Source organism: Salvia splendens, chromosome 11, assembly GCF_004379255.2.
Source record: "Salvia splendens isolate huo1 chromosome 11, SspV2, whole genome shotgun sequence".
NCBI lineage: Eukaryota > Viridiplantae > Streptophyta > Magnoliopsida > Lamiales > Lamiaceae > Salvia > Salvia splendens.
In genome coordinates, this window is record NC_056042.1 from 6,909,667 (window position 1) to 6,927,990 (window position 18,324).

General features: G+C 39.4%; 2 protein-coding genes across 4 annotated transcripts; one reads left to right on the forward strand and one right to left on the reverse strand.

The window, feature by feature from the left end:
• Positions 1–4,676: 4,676 nt before the first annotated feature.
• LOC121754264 lies at positions 4,677–13,543 on the reverse strand. 2 transcript variants are annotated; one of them, XM_042149636.1, is made up of 2 exons: positions 13,162–13,543; positions 4,677–4,826 (listed from the first exon to the last, which is right to left on the reverse strand). In XM_042149636.1, exons 1-2 carry the CDS (start codon positions 13,509–13,511, stop codon positions 4,817–4,819), a joined length of 360 nt encoding a protein of 119 aa, XP_042005570.1. In that variant the 5' UTR covers positions 13,512–13,543; the 3' UTR covers positions 4,677–4,816. The 2 variants fall into 2 exon arrangements, 1 of the variants encoding a protein (XP_042005570.1); XR_006040568.1 differs by lacking the exon at positions 4,677–4,826 and adding an exon at positions 12,395–13,101.
• A 285-nt stretch (positions 13,544–13,828) lies between these two features.
• On the forward strand, positions 13,829–14,731 carry LOC121754961 (B3 domain-containing protein At5g57720-like). 2 transcript variants are annotated; one of them, XM_042150244.1, is made up of 4 exons: positions 13,829–13,903; positions 13,976–14,033; positions 14,111–14,375; positions 14,460–14,731. In XM_042150244.1, the coding sequence occupies exons 1-4, from the start codon at positions 13,881–13,883 to the stop codon at positions 14,531–14,533; spliced, it is 420 nt and encodes a 139-aa protein (XP_042006178.1). In that variant the 5' UTR covers positions 13,829–13,880; the 3' UTR covers positions 14,534–14,731. The 2 variants fall into 2 exon arrangements, with proteins under 2 accessions (XP_042006178.1, XP_042006179.1); XM_042150245.1 differs by lacking the exon at positions 13,976–14,033 and having other exon boundaries at positions 13,830–13,903.
• The last annotated feature ends 3,593 nt before the right edge of the window (positions 14,732–18,324 follow it).

An 18,324-nucleotide genomic window follows, 5' to 3' on the forward strand; every position in this document is an offset into this window, starting at 1 on the left:
GCCTCCGTGTAACGCATGGGACGGGCCGGGACTCGCGATTTGCGGCCCGGCCCTCTGCGTTACAGATGCTCTAATATACTCACTTCATATTAAATGTCTCGTTTTATCTTTTTTGTTTCATTCACTAATAAATGTCTTATTTCATTTCTAATTTTTGTGGCAAATAGATCAAACATTATACTAATTCATTCCATTTATATTTTATTATAAAATTAATATATAAAAATATAACTCATTTTCCATTTTATCCATGTTTATAGAGTTAAACAATTAATAAAATTCGCATAGGTGAAATTGGAATATTTATTGGTGGACTATTAGTCCACGCTGTGAATTAAAGATTTTGTACCGATCAATTCATATGCCTAATAGATTCACGGTGTAGTCATTAATTTCAGTTTCATTTCAGCTATATTTGATAAATAAAAATATCTAAAAATTAAAACAAAATGGTAAAAGAAATTAAATTTGAAATTTGAAAAACTATATTAACTGAAACTGAAATTACAAAAAGAATAATACTGTATAAAAATTTAAATTTCATATCTTCAAATACAGTATATTAAACTATCCGCTATTAAACATTTCATTTTTATTCTTTTTGAAAAAAATAGACCTCACATTACACTAACTCATTTCATGCACATTTTATTATAAAATCAATGTATAAAAGCATGACTCACTTTCCACTAATTGTTTTTCCACTTCCTTTTATTACGTTTAACAATTATTTAAAATCTGCACCTGTCAAAATCAAAACATTTATTAGCAGACGAAGAGAGTAGTTCACGAATTAAAGATTTCTATTGAACAATTCATATGCCTAATGGATCCACGGTGTAGTCATTTATTTTGGAATCATAACTAAGCACATCTAAAAATTAAAATAAATGGTAAAATAATCAAATTAGAAATTTGAAAAACTATATTAATTGAAATTGACACTACACAAAAATAATATAGAAAATTACAAAAATTTAAATACCAAAAAAAATTTAAAAACTAAAAATTATTATGTGCATAAATTTCTTTGATCCTATCTTGTTGGAGTTGGCTATAGAAGCCCAATCCTTGTTGATACCGATACAAAAGCGGCGTAAAAAATATGCTTTGCCCCAATATTAATTGTAGTAAAAAATACTACTTCTCATCACATATGTAGCTATGATTAAATTCACATTGCACAAATTTGGTTGGATAGAGTGATTTACCATGTCCGCTACACCTCAAAGTGGCGAACAACCGACATTCAATATTGAGTATGTCACATTTAACTTATCAAATGTAGTTTAATATTTGAAGTACAATTTATAAAATACTACTCCTATAAAGTTATTGGCAAATGAATAGAGATCTGAAGATGCGTGAACTTAAATTCGACACCAATTTTTTTTTGGCATTAACTATCTTAGGCCAATTCACAATCATATACTTATGACATTGTATTGATTCATTTAGAGATTAAAAAAATTTGTAGCATACGAAAACTCTAAGATGAGTATGCATGAAAACAATGAAACAAGCCTTATTTAGTTCGTGTTCCAATAGGATGGATCGGTTAAGAACCCAATAATTCGGATTGCATAATGATGATTGTTGAGTTAGGATAGTTTGCTCAAAAATTATTTTATTTTCTTTTTTGGTAATTAACGCAAACAACCTTGATATCAAACCAAAACTATTGATTATAAGAAACACTTATTCTATCATGTAACAGCCAACTATAAATCTCAAATTGGGACTGTTTCCAACACATGCACCCCCTATGAAAGCTATAAGCGTAATGAGACATAAAGTCAGCAACAAGGTTCTCTTCTCTATACACGTGTTGTACCACCATTGGATCAAAATCCTTCAATAATTCATGCATCATGTACACAATTGCCCGACAACAATGGATACCTCGAGGCACCCCCATAATCATAAAAACTCCAACAAATCTATAACTTTCTACCTCCAAATTTATAAAGTCCAAAGTCTTAGCTAGCTATAACCCATAATACATACACCAAATTTCAGCAGTCAAAATAGAACAAACTCCAAGTTGGTAACAAACTCACCTTTCCAACTTCCTGTAGCATCGCGGAAAAGTCCTCCCCTAAAACCACTACTCAAGCTCCCTTTGAGAGAAGCATCTGTATTTAGGGTTCGTTTGGTTTGTTTGTTAGTGTTCCAATAAAGGCAACTTAGATAAGGTAAGCGTCGCCCTTTTCTTTGTGTCATACATTGAGTGTGTGTGTTTGTTCTGACTTTTTATATAAGGATGTTTTTATTATTGAGTGTTTGGAATTCCATATTACACCTTCATTTAGTATTTAATAGGACATTCATATCCTCACTTTACCAATTAATTACAATAATGTCAAATTGAAACCATAAATCACAAATAAATTTGTGCGCTCATTCTCTTCTCCCTTCTGGTGCCGCCTCACTGTCTTGTTGGGTATTCATTTGCATCTACATACACCACCGTATGTTGTTCGGGTAAGTCTCGTCGGCTTTAAAGTATTCTATCGCACTCTTGTTCCTGCATTTTTTCTGTACCTTGTCTCACATTTTACCAAATGGTTTCTTTTTAGCGACATGGCGGAGATTAGTGCTGACTTTGGTCCATCTGAGAACCAAGGTATGAGTGTCGAGTTATTAGTAAACGTGTGTTTATTCTTTTGCTAGATGCTTTGCCATTTTTGCCATTCTTAAATTTGGTGCCTTCAGTTTGCCATTTTTGGGGATTTGCTGGTATTAATTTATTATAAGTGGGAGGAAAAACTAGGTTGTGTGTATTATACCCTTTGCATTTGCTGGTTTGCCTTCAGTATTATACCCTACCGTTGTGTGTATTATACCCTTTGCATTTGCTGATTTCCTGGTATCAATCGTCAAAAACTTGTGTGTATTATAAGTGGGGATTTGCTGGTTTGCCTTCAGTATTATACCCTTTGCATTTGTTCAGTACTCATATGGAAAAACTTGGTTGTGTGTATGACTGGTCTATTGTGTTTGGCGATAAATGCCTGCATCGATGCCATAGTCCTTCGGTGTAAGGTGTGCATAGAATGTGGGTCTGATTTTTGGTTGTGGATATTTCTTTGCAGTGAATGCATTCCTTGGTCACTCTCGGAGACGCAAGACTTATAGAACTAGGCTTAGTTGGTCTGATCGAGAGGAGGATATACTTGTTGTCTCGCTGAAGGATCTCTCAACACATGGGTGGAAATCCGACAACGGTTTCCGGGCTGGATACCTTGGTAAGCTTGAGGAAGCTCTAAGAGGCATTGTCCCAACTCCGATATCAAAGCGAATCCCCACATTGTGTCCAAGATAACTGCCTGGAAAAAATCATACAACTCTGAAGTCACTAAGAAATGAGCGTGTGCAATTGATGTTTCTAAATGAGCGTGTAATGCACTATTGATATATCACAAACCCCTAGATCCAGAGGATTCGCTAGATCACAAGGTCTAGGAGATCGTGGAACCTACAAAATTCAGTCGTTGGACACACACTTTTCCCGCTTCAAAACCTCAACCCACTACACTATTGGCTAGTATAGGGAAGTAAATGATCGATCCCACGAGGACAGATGAGTTAGCATGAATTTGGAGGGTTTTGGGAGGGTTTGGCTGCTACCACGCAACAAGTGGGTCAAGAATTTTAAACTACTGGGTCACGAGAATTAAAAGCACTCGAGTACTAACTAACTACTAGACCTAAGAAACAATAAGAACACGAACGCATGCACGATTTGAGACTTGAAATTAACTGCAGAGGGTTTATCAAACTACTGGGTCAAGTAAAAAAGTTTTCTAAAACGGTGAGACAACAAAGCAAGAAAAAGCAGTGGAACAGATTCCCGATTTAGCTACTGTGACATATAAAGCTGCAAAAGCAAACAAACAACGGATCTGGATCTAACTACCAACGATCTTCATCTTCTTCAGTAAATAAACATGAACATGAACAAAACAGAGCATCACAAGCAGAGCAAACTCAGATCGAACATCAAACATTATGATTAAGCAGAAAACTATCAGATCTAAACTACTAGGTCAAGTAAATCAAAAGCAACAGACATAGCCATGCATATCCAAAAAGTACGTATCAGATTCATCACTTGAAACCACAATCTACTCTAGATCCAACCGATCCAAACTCAACAACATTCAGATCCATATCCATCCACTCCGATTCAAACAATTCCTCAACAAACAAACTCAGATTCAACCAACCTCAACTCCAATTAAACAGTCAATTGCGAAAAGCATCCAAAATCAGTAAAACCAATATCAAACATCAGAAACCAAAGTAAAACAGAAAATAGAAACTGCCATAACCACAGAAATAAGGTTCAAACACAAAAGCAGTGGCCGAGCTCCCGGCAAGGAAGTTCACGGTGAGAATAAACGACAGAAAATAAAAACAGAATTTATCTTCGCCCTCGTGAGGACGGTGTTACACCACAGAGACTAACTATCGCCAAACTTGCCCAAAATCTCCCATTGGTGCCAAGAGCGTGTGAAGTGAGCTAAGACTAGAAAATGAAACTAAGGAGACTAAGAGTGAAAGATAAAAAGTGATAAAAGAGGCTCTCTTCTTCAAAAGGGGTCGTCCCTTTATATAGGCACGGATCCCTAGGGCACTCCTTCTTCATAATTTGTCTTTTTTTCCCTTGATCCTTATACTTGCTCCTTGCTCCATTTTTTGTATTCTGCTAGAGTTTCTTTTCATTTCCTCGGTCTGGTAAATTGCTGGCGTTTTTCACTTCCTTTTCCTCTGCCCCTGGTAATTTGTATGCCCTTCCTGGGTTCGACAGATTTTACACGCACCTGAACTTACAAACACTTATTAGTTCACTGAATTTATAGAATTTAACCACATAACCAATGCATGAAATGAGCCTTATCAAACTGCTCACACTTAAACCATACTTGTCCTCAAGTATGAAAGATAGAATAAAAGAAATAAGGCAAATTTCAATGCATGGCTATCATTTGACCGACTCTACAGAAAAAGAAAAGACTTAAACTCCTAGACCTAGATGCAAAAAGACTTGGATAAAGAAAACAGACACAAACAGACATACAGAAAACAACAAGACAAAGAAAAAAACAAAAATATAAAAACACATCGACACGTAAATGCATAAACTGATATTATTCTCTAGCAGCCGTCCCCACAAGATTAAGGTCAATCCAAGCATCTACAGCCTCAGATTCCCCCCCCCTCTTCTTCTATTTGGTCAGGTTGTCAGTTCGTCAAGATAGCCTTAGTTCTTACCTTCTGTTGGATTCACTCGATCACTCATTCCTCACCAGGGATGTTAGGATCATTCACTCATCATTTTGCCATACCACTGATGCCTTCAGTTATATTGACACATAAAAAGCTCCTTAAGGTCTTTACTTAGGCTATAATGGGGCCAGGGGATTGTAGCATGTATAGGTGAGAATCCTAAGGGTCCTAAGTTCAAGAAGTATAAGTAAAAACACACTGCGGACATGTGAACTTAGGGACAAAATTTGGAAACAACCTCCCTATATACAATTCTAACTTCCCAAAATTTGGAGATGTTCCTTGGCCAATTAGGCCTTATTCCTCTATCCCTTTCATCTACCGGGTCAGGTTATAAAATTTTTCATCCCCTGAAATTTTCCTAAATTTTTTTTCTTGGGCCAGGCTACAACTTTCCTGCCCATTTTTCTTTTCTTTCTAACTTTTTCTTGGGTCAGGTTACAGAATTTCCTGCCCATTTTCTTTTCCCTAAAAACTTTTTCTTGGGTCAGGTTGCAGATTTTTCCTGTCCATTTTCTAACTAATTTTTACTTTATATTTCCCTTGTTTCACAACCTATTTCCTACCCCAAATGGTGAGTTACCCCCACTCTGCCCCTTTGTTCACATGATATGAAGACTAAGGTGCCAAGGAAAGAACAATTCTGTATAAGCACACTTTGGTCAACTAGGGTGTGCCCTTACAATGAGGCAGGTCCAGTAATTCGAAAGAATTAAGCTCAACTGGTTTCTCCTATTTGCCTTTAGTCCTTACTCCCCTATGTCATTTCCCTCTAAGCATCAATGGCAGCCTCTCTGTTTTTTTTATTAAGTGGAAAGTGTTCTACCCTTATGCTTTTAACTCACCTTTAAGAGGGCTTCACAGTTGGTTTAAATTAAGGCTTTTCTATCGTTCTTACTTCATACAAACTGACTTCTATTTATTAAGGAAAATGGTTTCACAAATCGACATGTATTCTCTCTTCAATCACTCTCCCTAAGGGGCTCTTGCTTTTTCTTTTACCAGTTATGCATAAACACAGATCCTAACCCTCTACTGACTCCTAGACCTGGCAAAATATTTACATGCTCGACACTAACTGCACTAACTGCTCTCCCCCTCCCACTTCACTCATGATTGTCCCCAAGCAGTCATAATGAAGTGGAAACAGGGCAATTGATGAACACACGAACAACAGAGACCAACTTAAACACAGGTAACATAATCTTCTCATACTTAGACCGAGAATTGGGCTAAGTGGGAGAGGACACAAAATAATAAAACCAACAGAGCATATATACATGACGATCTTCTCACACTTACGCCAAGCAATCGACTAAGTAGGAGAAAACATACGCAGAAAATAACAAATACCAACACATGCTATATTAACATAAACTTCTCACACTTAGACCAAAGATTGGGCTAAGTGGGAGAAGCACACAAAACACATATACACAGACACGACAACATGCTTAAAACAGAGAAAACATGCAGACATAGACACTCAATAAAAGAAAAGAAAAATAAAAACTCAAATGTAAAATTACTTGGTCACTGGGGTTTAATTCTGTTGCACACAAAACACATATACACAGACACGACAACATGCTTAAAACAGAGAAAACATGCAGACATAGACACTCAACAAAAGAAAAGAAAATTAAAAACTCAAATGTAAAATTACTTGGTCACTGGGTTTAGTTCTGTTTCTGGCTCCCTTGGGAGCCAAGATTCTGGGACACTTGCTTCGGGCGGGCGATCTTCACTTTCTTAGGAACCGATGGTGTAGGTTCCTCTGCTTCATCCATTGCTGGATTTGGTATGGTTTCTTCACTGACATGGTTGTTGTGGGCTTGGTGGTCATCTCCTTCCTCTTCTTAGATGGGGTAGGAGTAGGATTAACCGGCGCTTGCTTACTGGAGGGTTTTCCTAGGGCTGAGGGTTTGATCTCACCACTGGACCCAGGAGGAATGAGCTACTGGGCCTGCGAATTCCTCTGTTCGACTGAGGCAACCATCCGCATCATCAGGGTAAGGGCATTAGTCATCTTCTCTGTATGCGTCTCCAGCGATTCCTTCAGTCCCAGTACGACAGATGTTATCGTGCCCATTCCGCTCCTGATTTCTCCGATCTCATTCCTAACATCCCCCATCTCCTTTCGCCATTCCACCGTCGCAACATTTGTCACTCCACCGCCTTCTATTTTCACAATCGCCTCGGTCTTTCCCACTTCATAAAAGAAGACCTCTCTATCCACCATGTGCAAAAGACCCTTGTTGAAGAAAAAGTCGAGGTTGAACTGCTCTGGAGGATCGCATATTCCAAGAGTAGGGACTGATTTCGCTATCTTCATAATTACATTCCTCTGGAGGTAGGCGCCAAAGAGGTGACAAGTGTAGAGGTGGCGGGATGTGTTGGTAGTCATCAGGTGGCAAGCTTGGGCCAGCCAGTATCCGAGGTGGACTTTCACACCCTTCAGCATACACCATGTGAAGTAGTGTTCTGGTGTAGTGACGATGGAGCTTACCTGACCCATGAGGTTGTATCTGATAAAGACCTGGGCGAAGCGGAGGAGGTGGTTGGTGATGTAGACACCCTTTGAGAGGCTTGTCCTGAAGTTCCCACCACGCTTGTGGGTGATGAGCTCCCAGGCTTTCTGAGTGTCAAAACCAGAGGTTTTCCTCGAGGGTTCGATTGCCCTCTCATTCCAGATACCTTCTTCATCCTCCTCCAGGGTAAACAACCCCATTCGCAACGACCATTCCCGGATGCTCATTGTTATCTCCTCATTAAAAAGGCGAAAGGTGATTGAGTCGGTGTCTGGGTCCATGGTGGACTTAAACTTATATGACGTGAAGAACTCCTTGGCCAAAGCAATCGATACCTTCGTTGCGCATATGCCCAGCAACCATTCAAACCCGATGGCGCTGATATAGGAGATGAATTCCTCCTCTGACTCAATCTCTTGGAGTGACTCGGGGTGGTAGCACTTTCCCGACTTGGCTAATTTCTCTTTCGCCCCTCGCTTCTCGTATGTTAGAGCCTTCTTGGGATCGTCGAAATGGGCCATGGCCTCTAATAGCTTCCTTGTCACCAGCACTTCTGTAATCTCGTAGATGGACTCCTCAGGTGGGTTAGCATCCGCTTCATCCTCTTCCTTGATGTCCTCATTGGGATCCTCTAATGGCTTGGCAAACGGCACACAGATGGGCTCTGAGGTGGGTTCATTGATCTCCACGGTGGAGGAAGCCTGCATGTGCTTCTTAGTCAGGGGCTTAGCCTCTTGCTTTCCTTTGCGCTTATGCTCAGCAGCAAAGCGCTTCTCCACGGCCTCAGCAGATACCTTATCTTCCTTCTCTTGAGTCTCCTGGGCCTCAGGGGTGTCCTCCCCTGTTTCTACCTCGCCCTCCGAGGCGCCGAACTGCAACTTCCTTGGCCTTGTAACCGCCACTAATTCATCCACCTGCCTGCTCCGGCGGGTGTTCCTCCTCGTCATTCTCTTATCGACCGGTGTTTCCTCACCATCCGGTCCATCCTTTAAATCCACAATCTCTTTCAAACCTTCGCTCTCAACATTCTCACCATCGTCCTTACCGACGATCTCTTCCTTATTTTCAACCGTACGCATATCCACACGGATTTCTCCCTCAACATCAGTAGGGATTTCTCCCTGATAAGGCTCGTTCATGCATCTGTTTTGGATCTAAATTCTAACGTGTAATTGTAAGTCCAGATGCGTAAATTATCTGTAGGACCTAGGAACGTGTATCAATTACCAGGGCAGAGGAAAAATGAGCAAAAAGAGTGAAGAAAATGAGTGAAATCCTTAGGGGCACAAACGTCAAATCGCAAAGACCGTTGCCCTAGAGATTGGAGCCATGCCTATAAATACGAGGAAAAAATATTAAAGAAAAAGTCGCAAGCTCTCTTTTTAGTTAGAAAATTCCTTAGCCGTTTTCGGGTCACTCTTCATCTTCACTCACTTAGCTCACGCATTTGGTTTCATGGTCGATTCGGGGTAGTGTAACGTGGTGTGTTTGCTTAGTTGGAAGTGTAACACCGTCCTGATAAGGGCGAAGAAACTATCATTTACTTTTTCCGCACGTACTTTCTCTCGCCGACTTCCTTGCCGGAAGTTCGGCGACTGTTTTGTGACTAACTTCGATGTTTTTATGGTTAATCTAGTTCCATTTCTCGCTTTCACTCTGATTTGTGATGTTCTGTGCTTACTTTACTGATCTGGATGCTTTTCGCAATTGAATGTTCGTTTGAAGTTGAGATCGGAGAGATCTGAGTGGATTTGTTGGTTGTTGGCTTGATTCGGAGTTGAATCGGGAGTTGGAGGTTATGGATCTGAGTTTTGTTGGTGTTGAATCTAATGGATCCAGTGTAGATTTCCTCTTTAATGTTTAAATCTAAGTAAGTACTTTTGGATCTGCATGGAATTTTCTGTTATTGTTGATTTGCTTGACCTGATAGATAAGATCTGGTGATATTTAGCTTAATCGTCTTGTTTAACATTCAATTTGAAGTATCGGGAGGATTATGTCCTTCACGCACTTGAGCATTTCGACCACAATTGATGTTGTTCCTTTGCCCAATCCATGATAGCCTAGTATTAGCACCTTTTGTCAAGCAAATTGTAACATGTATTGCTTGATTTCTATTTTTCATTTAGCACTTCTCAGACTGATTTAGTACTACCTATACCTATGGTGTTTCTGACTTTGGTTCTTCTAATTTAGTTTTTTATGGCGGCCTTGTATACGCCACTAGGTTATTTTAGGTGGATTGGGGCAATATTATTATGAAATTACTTTGTTGTTTTTGATGTAGTGCTTTTGATCTGTTCACAACAGGTCGGAGTGGTTTTACACAGGATCTGCCCCACAAATTGATGTGGTAAAATGAATCTTATGCAAAAATGGAGTGGGACAATATTATTATGAAATGACTTTGTTGTTTACGGTTTTTTTTCCAACAAAAACGCCTTTTGTGGGCGGGAGGTTTAGGCAGACCTCCAACCCTTAAATAGAATCAAAATAAAATGTTCTAACAACATGATCTTAGCCTAAAAGTAACTAGGATCTAAACAAGAATATGAAAAAGCCAAATAGAGGTCCCACAAGTCGAGATTTTACATATTGATGCACAAAATTATAAATTGCCTTATAATAATGTGCAATTGTCTTTTAACAAATTTTTTCTTCATTCTTCTAGTATCTCGTTCAAGAGCAAATTGTTGTTTCCTATGTAGAAAGAATCGGGACTTTTACAATAAGAGTTAGACAAAATATGATCCACTCAATAGGAAATAGCTAATGTGTGTATTTAACTATTATCTTTAATTATTATATCAACTTCATCCTACACAATTTGCAATTCATTTGGAGAAGTATATTCCATATATATCTATTTTGGGGTATTAATTGACATCCCAATTTGTGCTGTTAATTTATTCTTTGAAAAAATCATTCCTTAATATTGTGATTGGCTTCAATTCAATTCAATTCAATTCTAAAAATTCATATCTAAATTTTGTGCAACTGGACATATATATTATTCATTTCTTTAATGACATTTGCAAAGCCTTTTTTTATTCAATTTTCATACTATTTGCTTAATATTTAATTTATGAAAATAATGTCGGGAGCTCAATTTGGAAGATTTTAAACATCATATTAAAAATTCAATATTCATACCATAACATATAACTTCCATGGAACATTGAAACTCTCATGGATGGTTCCTCGAAATGACAACAAAAGTACAAGCATGCATAATAGTTTCTGATACGAGCATATTCCTAGGATTATCCTCACGTATATTTTATTTAGTTTAGTATTGATTTAGCATATATTTCTCATATATTATTAGGATCTTTATTTTCTTGTTATTCTCGATCGTTCAAGAAATAAAATACTTTCTCTCACTCATCTACTTCTTCCAAACGTGCGCAACGCACAAACCCTAGAATTCGACGCCGGATTGATCGACGGGAAAAGCTCCCGCGACTACCATTTATCCCTTTGTCGATCGCCTTTGCGACGCCGAAAACTTGTTAAGAGAAATCATCTCTAAACAATTGGTGCTTTCATCCTCGAACTCATGGCCGAAGTCAATCTTCGTTCATGGCCGGAGAAATCGCAAGCATCCGAAGGCTTGCAACTGAATTCAACACAACAACGTTGGAGTATATCCACGCTTGGCTCGCCCGACTCGAGACCCGATTGGTTGAGCATGAGCGCAAGGTAGCAACAACGCACTCTCCGCTCCGGCCCAAACCTGATCCACCCGACGCGGCCACGTTGTACACCGCCGCACAACCGCCATTCTAGGCCACCAGCCACCAGCCCTGCTACATCGCCGAACCAAGCCCGACGCTGCATCCCCTGCCACAATACCCAACAACTTGTTTGAAGATGAAGCGCCTCTACCAGCCGGGATCCCTCCGCCGTGCAACCTAAATCTGGATTACAATGATCACACTTCGGTTCCAATTGAATCGGTTGATTCAATGGAGTTTGAGCACCTTGGCGAGGGGAATGATAGGATTGAAGTTAATGGTGAAAACAAGGATCGAGACCGAGTTGATGAGAATGAGTCATTGGTTTTGGGGGAAGAGGGGAAAAGAACTAAAGCATTACTTGATGTTGATATCCTTGGGGAATCTATGGAGCCAAATGAAGTATATATGGAGCCGAATGAAGTGTATAATTGGATTGGACAGTCTTGTATATTCGATCCAGGAGGGAATATCTACCAAAGTTTTGAGCGTGATGGGAAGAGGTCTGAAGCAATTATTGGAAAGAGCATAATAATTCAGATACGTTGTCACACGATAGTCGATTATTGGCATACAAAACAACGATCTTATGTTTTTGATCCAGGAGAGGATGGCTCTGTTATCGTCGCTCGTCGTTGCTTCTTGGTTCCCACCTTGAGGACAAGGTGGATTTTAACCATGGGGGAGTTGATACGAGACATATCACTAGGAATATCCCCACATATCTTTTATTTAGTTTAGTATTGATTTAGCATATATTTCTCATATATTATTAGGATCTTTATTTTCTTGTTTAGTAAGTTAGGGTTAGTCTTATAAATAGGAGTCATTCTATTATTCTCAATCATTCAAGAAATAAAATACTTTCTCTCACTCATCTTCTTCTTCCAAAGGTGCGCAACGCACAAACCCTAGAATTCGACGCCGGATTGATCGAGGGGCAAAGCTCCCGCGACGTTCGACGCGAACTTCTACCGTTAAGGAACTTCATCCTTAACAGCTTCACAACCATATCGGGAAAGAGTTAATCTTCAGTACAAGTTTAGTAATAAACGGCCAAATAACTGGCATCATTAAAAGCTTCAGACGTCGGGCTACTGCCCATACCTACCCCACCAAGTCGTCGGGCTTGAAGACCTCATGAGCTACCATGCGGCGAAGCCTTATGATTTTTTGGTCTGGGAGGAGGAGCCATTTCGAGCCTCCGTTTGAGCACCCCGTCAGGCACCGAAGCATCGTTTTGCCGTTGCGGCTCACTTTCCCCATCTTCACAGAAGAGTTTACGACGTGGACCGATTATGACTTGTGAACAGAAAGAGTCACTCCCTTCACCGGATGTTACTTTATGTGCCTTTGTGCGTGCGTGTGCCGAGACCACGAGTGCCACCATCTGGTGAATAAGTAGAGTCTCAAATCAATATTACTTGAGTCTTCGTCGCAGAAACAGGCTCTGTCTTAATAGGTGTATTCTTGAACAGAATGGCTAGCTTGGAAAACTCCGGCTCTCCATTATAGTAGTAAGCACCGGCCAATGCATTTTTCTAGGAAGTAAACGTATAATATTAACAACAATTAATAATAACAACAACTTAGAACCATACCAAAACAATAACTTCAATATCGACTCCCGGACTGGAGTGGCAGCTGCCATAGTGTTAAAATCGACATTCCAAGAAACTCCTGTAGTGTTCACCACATCATCGAAGAGTATGAAGTGTTGCTCGAACGATTGGAACCTCTCGTATAACTCCGACCACGAGAAACGCACACCCAATTCCTCCGCTATCTCGCTCGTTGCTTTTTGGAAGAAGTGAATTGGCAACACGTTACCATCCACCTTGAAGTCATTCTTCAGCCGTATGATGACAGTCAGCAATTCTTGACCTGAGATTCTTTTCGACATGTTGTAGAAGTTGATTATTTTGGAATTGTGGACGAGTTTGCGTACCATGAAATCAGATATTTGTAGTGAAAAAACTAAATACGAATTTATGATTTCTTTCTTATTTCATTTCATAGTCTGCCAAACCTAACCCTGTAGCCTCACGTGATGTCAAAACAATTGGCAAAACTAGGTAGGTGTCTGATTTGCATAACATGCGGATGGGAATAAAAATTAGGTGGTTGGAGATGATATTGTGTAAGCTTTAGCTTGCAATTGGATTGTCAATCTTATCTATTCACGTGAATGTATTTCCTTTGTCATCTTCCTTCATATTTGATACAACAAAGGATTTGAGTGCCTTTTTATACTTGCTATTGCCACAATTCATTGGAATGACATCATTTCGAAATACTCTTTCACCTCCTCCTTACTGCCATGTCTTCCCATTATGTTCCCGCGTGAGTCTTTGCGTGTGCGCGCGCGCATCCATATGAATTGTTTTCGATTTAACTCTAGTTCCATTCTCGCAGGCACGTCATACCTGCGTTCAGCAAGCACTACTCCGTCTACCATGACAGAGAGTTCCTTGTGTGTTTTTTGAGATCTAAAATTGTTTTTTTTTGTTAAGCGTGAATGAATCTGGATACTGCCAACTCTTGTTATAGGACATTCCTCGCAAGTGGGTCTCGCGACACGGGCACAGGACTCCGGACTCATGCACGTTGGAGCTTGTCAATGGACTGCAATGGTCCGTTCATTTGACCAAGTCACGGTATGTGACTTGGTGCTTTGATGGGGGATGGTCGGAGTTCGTTCGTGGCGCACGTATAGAACCAAATGATTTTCTTGTTTTCCTTTACAATGGTGACGGCGTTTTCCAAGTATTGCGATTCAATGATCAAGGGTGGATGCCGATGCGAGACCTCACATGTATTCAAAGTTTCTGACTATTATTAGTTGAATGATTCGGTTATAAATAAGTCAAATTTTAAAATAGAGGTGGTTATTTTGCAGCCGTAGAGGACCTAGCAATGCAGCTTCGTCGCGATGGCGATACTTCTAGTGATGATACAGGTGTCGAGCGTTAGATGTGCCATTGTATCGTGGAGGCAGAAGTTCTGTTGTGATCCTTAACACAGCAAGCGGTGTTGTGCTTCATCCCACGCTGTTTTGTGCTAACTGATTCCCCTCTTTTCTTTATTTCTTATTTCTATCGCATGTGCTTAGTTGTTTTGTGTTTATGACTGAATTCCCTTCTATTTTATATCTGTTTCTCATAGCTATGACATTTCATATTGAATCCTATTATATGCAACAACTATTTGAATAACTTATTTAGAGGCTCATCACGTAATTATATAATATCCTAATTTTATATAGTGGAAAACAATATGTAGTTTTTCTCCTTATATTTAAATTTATAAATCCAATTTATTACATGAATTGCTTTAGCATTTTTTAATTATATTTTGGACCTAATCTTTTTTCAATCATTTTTTTTCTTATACTTTTCATTTCTTTTTATTTCTCCACTTATTTCCTTTTGCTGTTTTTTTATCCATTTTATTATTAAGCTTGGGGTATCCACTATAGGGGCGGCGCGCCGACCGCCCTCTTCCCGCCGCCGCTCCGCCGGATTATAGTAGGGAGGACGTCCGCCCCGAGGCGGACAAAATTTCCGGGGCGGAAGAGGCTTCGACGTGTTTTGTGCAAGGACGCGCCGGCCACCCCCTGCGAATTTTTTTTTATTTTCGACATTTTTAGGGTTTAGAGGGAGATTGGAGAAGGAAGAAGAGAGAAAGAAACAGTTTCGAATTTTGTGTAATTAAAATGAAAATTGATTATAAAATTTCGGGGCTATTGGAAGTGTCCGCTTATAGTGGCGGAAACCTTTTTTTTTTGGCGCGAACAAAAAAACTGGGGCTGTGGACAAAAAAGGGGGCGAGGCTATTGGGGACGTCCGCCTTATAGTGGATAATCTTACTCCATCATATTGTAATACTCCAATGGATCTCATGACGACATGACATGAGTCATTCGCATAAATACAAATTCAACACAGTTACATATTAATATTTCACCATTGAACAAATTCGATTGCCACATAACATCAATCCTGGCCATTCCATATTTTAATCTCAAGATTTGGTATATGGTCTCAAGTTCACACATAGGAAGCTGCTCATATTTGAATAAAAATATGTTGAAAAAGTAACATTACAATTGTGGATGCTCCTTATAATAAGCCTTGTTTATTACATGAGTCGTTGGTTTTAGAATCAGATGAATGAATATTGCATGTAGAGAGAAAAAGAAAAAGACATATAGAAATAGAGGGGAATTAACACAAAAAATACTACTAGTACACAAAATACATCATAAGCTAAAAAAATAGTTTTGGAACTATGATAATCCAGAAGTCATCCACGTCAAACACAAACAAATGACTTAACACAATTTTCATAACATTGACAAAATTTTGCAAGACATTGATAGAAGTTGCCTATCACATCACTCTCCTTGCCAACCATGAGCAAACCCTCACACCGCCTTGTTGTTCATCTGGATTACACTAACAATTAGTCGTTCATTATGTACTGTAAGCAAAAAGTATATAAACAAAATTTGACTTACACGATTCCACATTGCTTGTGCCATTGCATCTCTTGTCATGCTCCACTCGGTTGTTGCCTCAACCATGTCAACAAATTCAGTGGCATGAGAGTCCTCACCAATGTCATTACTATCATCCCATCCATTGAGAAGGTCATCCAATGGTCCACCGTCATCAGAGAACGGATATAGTTATATAATATGAAACAAGCCATTATCAACCTTATTCGGATCTTGATAGGGTAATAGGATGCACTATGCAGTATGCCCCAACGCATTTTAAGGACTGCGAATGCGTGTTCTATAACATTGCGAGCCTTTGTGTGCCGCATATTGAATAGCTCTATAGGATTTTGAGGTTTCTGTGCATCCAACCCCCACTCCTTCAAGTGGTAACGAACACCTCTGTATGGGGTTAGGAATCCGGGGGACTGTTTGCATAGCCGTTATCGCAGAGGTAGTAGTTTCTTGTGGGCATCATTCGGTTAAGTATGTAAGCAAAACAAAAATTGGGATGTAATGAAATAAAATACGAACTGCCATACAGACAGCCATACCAAGCGGTACTCTCAATCTGTGTAGACGATTAACAGCATCACGTAGAACGCGGGCATTGGCAGCAGACCTCTCCCAACCAGGCAGAACATATGTGAAACGCATGTGTCGATCACAGGCTGCTAGTGTGTTTGTCGAGATTTGACCCTTGCGTGTCCGGTAACGTGGTTTGTCCGCATTTGACACCAGGACATTAATGTATGTACCATCGATGGCTCCCAAACAACCCTGTAGATAGTTATCTAGTCCTTTAGGGAAAAAATTTTGAATATATTGGTGGAAAGTTGCTTCATAAAAACGATTAAAACGTACCTTGAACCATTTCCATCTGTAGTCGACACAATTATCAGTAATAGGCTCCGGCTTCGCCAAGAATCATGAATGCATCTTGATTACAGCTCTGAGAACTTTGTGGACATAACCAGACTCCGTATGGCCAGATCTCAAGAAATCAAATCCACAAAGTCTGTTTTTTCTTATGATGTGCTAAAACTCCCAAAAAGATTGCAACTTGTTCTTCGATGCAAAAAAATCGTTTATCTCGCAAGTAGCCTAGCTCCCGAAACATCACACACAGTTTCCCAAAGGCATTTCGGTCCATCCGTAGGTTCACAAGGTAATCAGTATCAGTTAAACCTACTAAACGATCCATACGATTTAGCTGTATTGGTAACCTCTTAAGTATGCTATATGGAAGCACAAATTGAGACATTTTCTTTTTCTTGGATTTGGCTAAACGGCTGACTATGAGGTACAATATACATACCCTCGATATAAAGTATGTCCGGAGTATGTCTTCTAACAAGCTCACTACCGATTGCTCTGTGAACTGTATTGCAGGCATCTACAAACATGAATCTGAATAAGTAATTGTAACTACAATGATAAGCTCAAACTTGAACTCAGTTATTATATAATAGAAATTGACCTAACATCAGCAATACAACATGAATTGTTGCTGTTATACAGAAGGTTAAACACATCATGACTGGCCAAACAAGCAAATGAAACAATTAATTAGCTACGACTTGATTTTGGAGTTACATCCTAAACCTCAACGATTTGTTAATTTATAATTTATTTGAACCCCAGTAATCCTCGTTTGGTCTGTATTCATGAGTGATCCAGAAAGTAAAAGCATTTATTTTTCAAGAAAAAATCAAAAGGAACAATACAATTGGAAAAAACAAAGGACGACTTAAATTAATACCATCAACTAGAACCAAAATCAATCAAGCAGAAGAACAATACCGATGAAGTTGAAGGGAAGAACACATGAAAAACCATCAACTAGATCCAAAATCAGGAAACCCTATGCAAGAAACCTAAATTAAGACAGACACACACAGACAAATACCAGGCGGCGTGTATTCGTGGTTGTGATAGGAAATTACCGTCGACAAATGGGTGCTAGATTTCGACCGTCTCACCGCCGCTGTCGGAAGAATGTAGACATAGATGAGTATTTTGAAGGATGAACGTAGAGAGAGGATTTCCTAAATTTGAAACTTGTGGAATGAATGTGAAATTTTGGAATGCCGATATGAGGGAAAATAGGTAATTACTGAAAATATTATTTAATTGTTGGATGTGGAACAGACACTATCGGGGTGCGCCCATCAAAATACACTAAACGCGAATAACAACATTTCTTACTTGGGCTTGAGCCCGTTAACGGGCTTGTCATAATCGGTAAACGACAGACCAAACA

Excerpts from the sequence above, each read along its gene's own strand:
- LOC121754264 (XM_042149636.1), bottom strand. The coding sequence starts at position 13,511 with ATGGTACGCAAACTCGTCCACAATTCCAAAATAATCAACTTCTACAAC.
- LOC121754961 (XM_042150244.1), top strand. The coding sequence starts at position 13,881 with ATGTCTTCCCATTATGTTCCCGC. Across the intron at positions 13,904-13,975 it reads TCTTCCCATTATGTTCCCGC|GCACGTCATACCTGCGTTCA; the intron begins GTGAGTCTTTGC and ends CCATTCTCGCAG. Across the intron at positions 14,376-14,459 it reads GCCGATGCGAGACCTCACAT|CCGTAGAGGACCTAGCAATG; the intron begins GTATTCAAAGTT and ends GTTATTTTGCAG.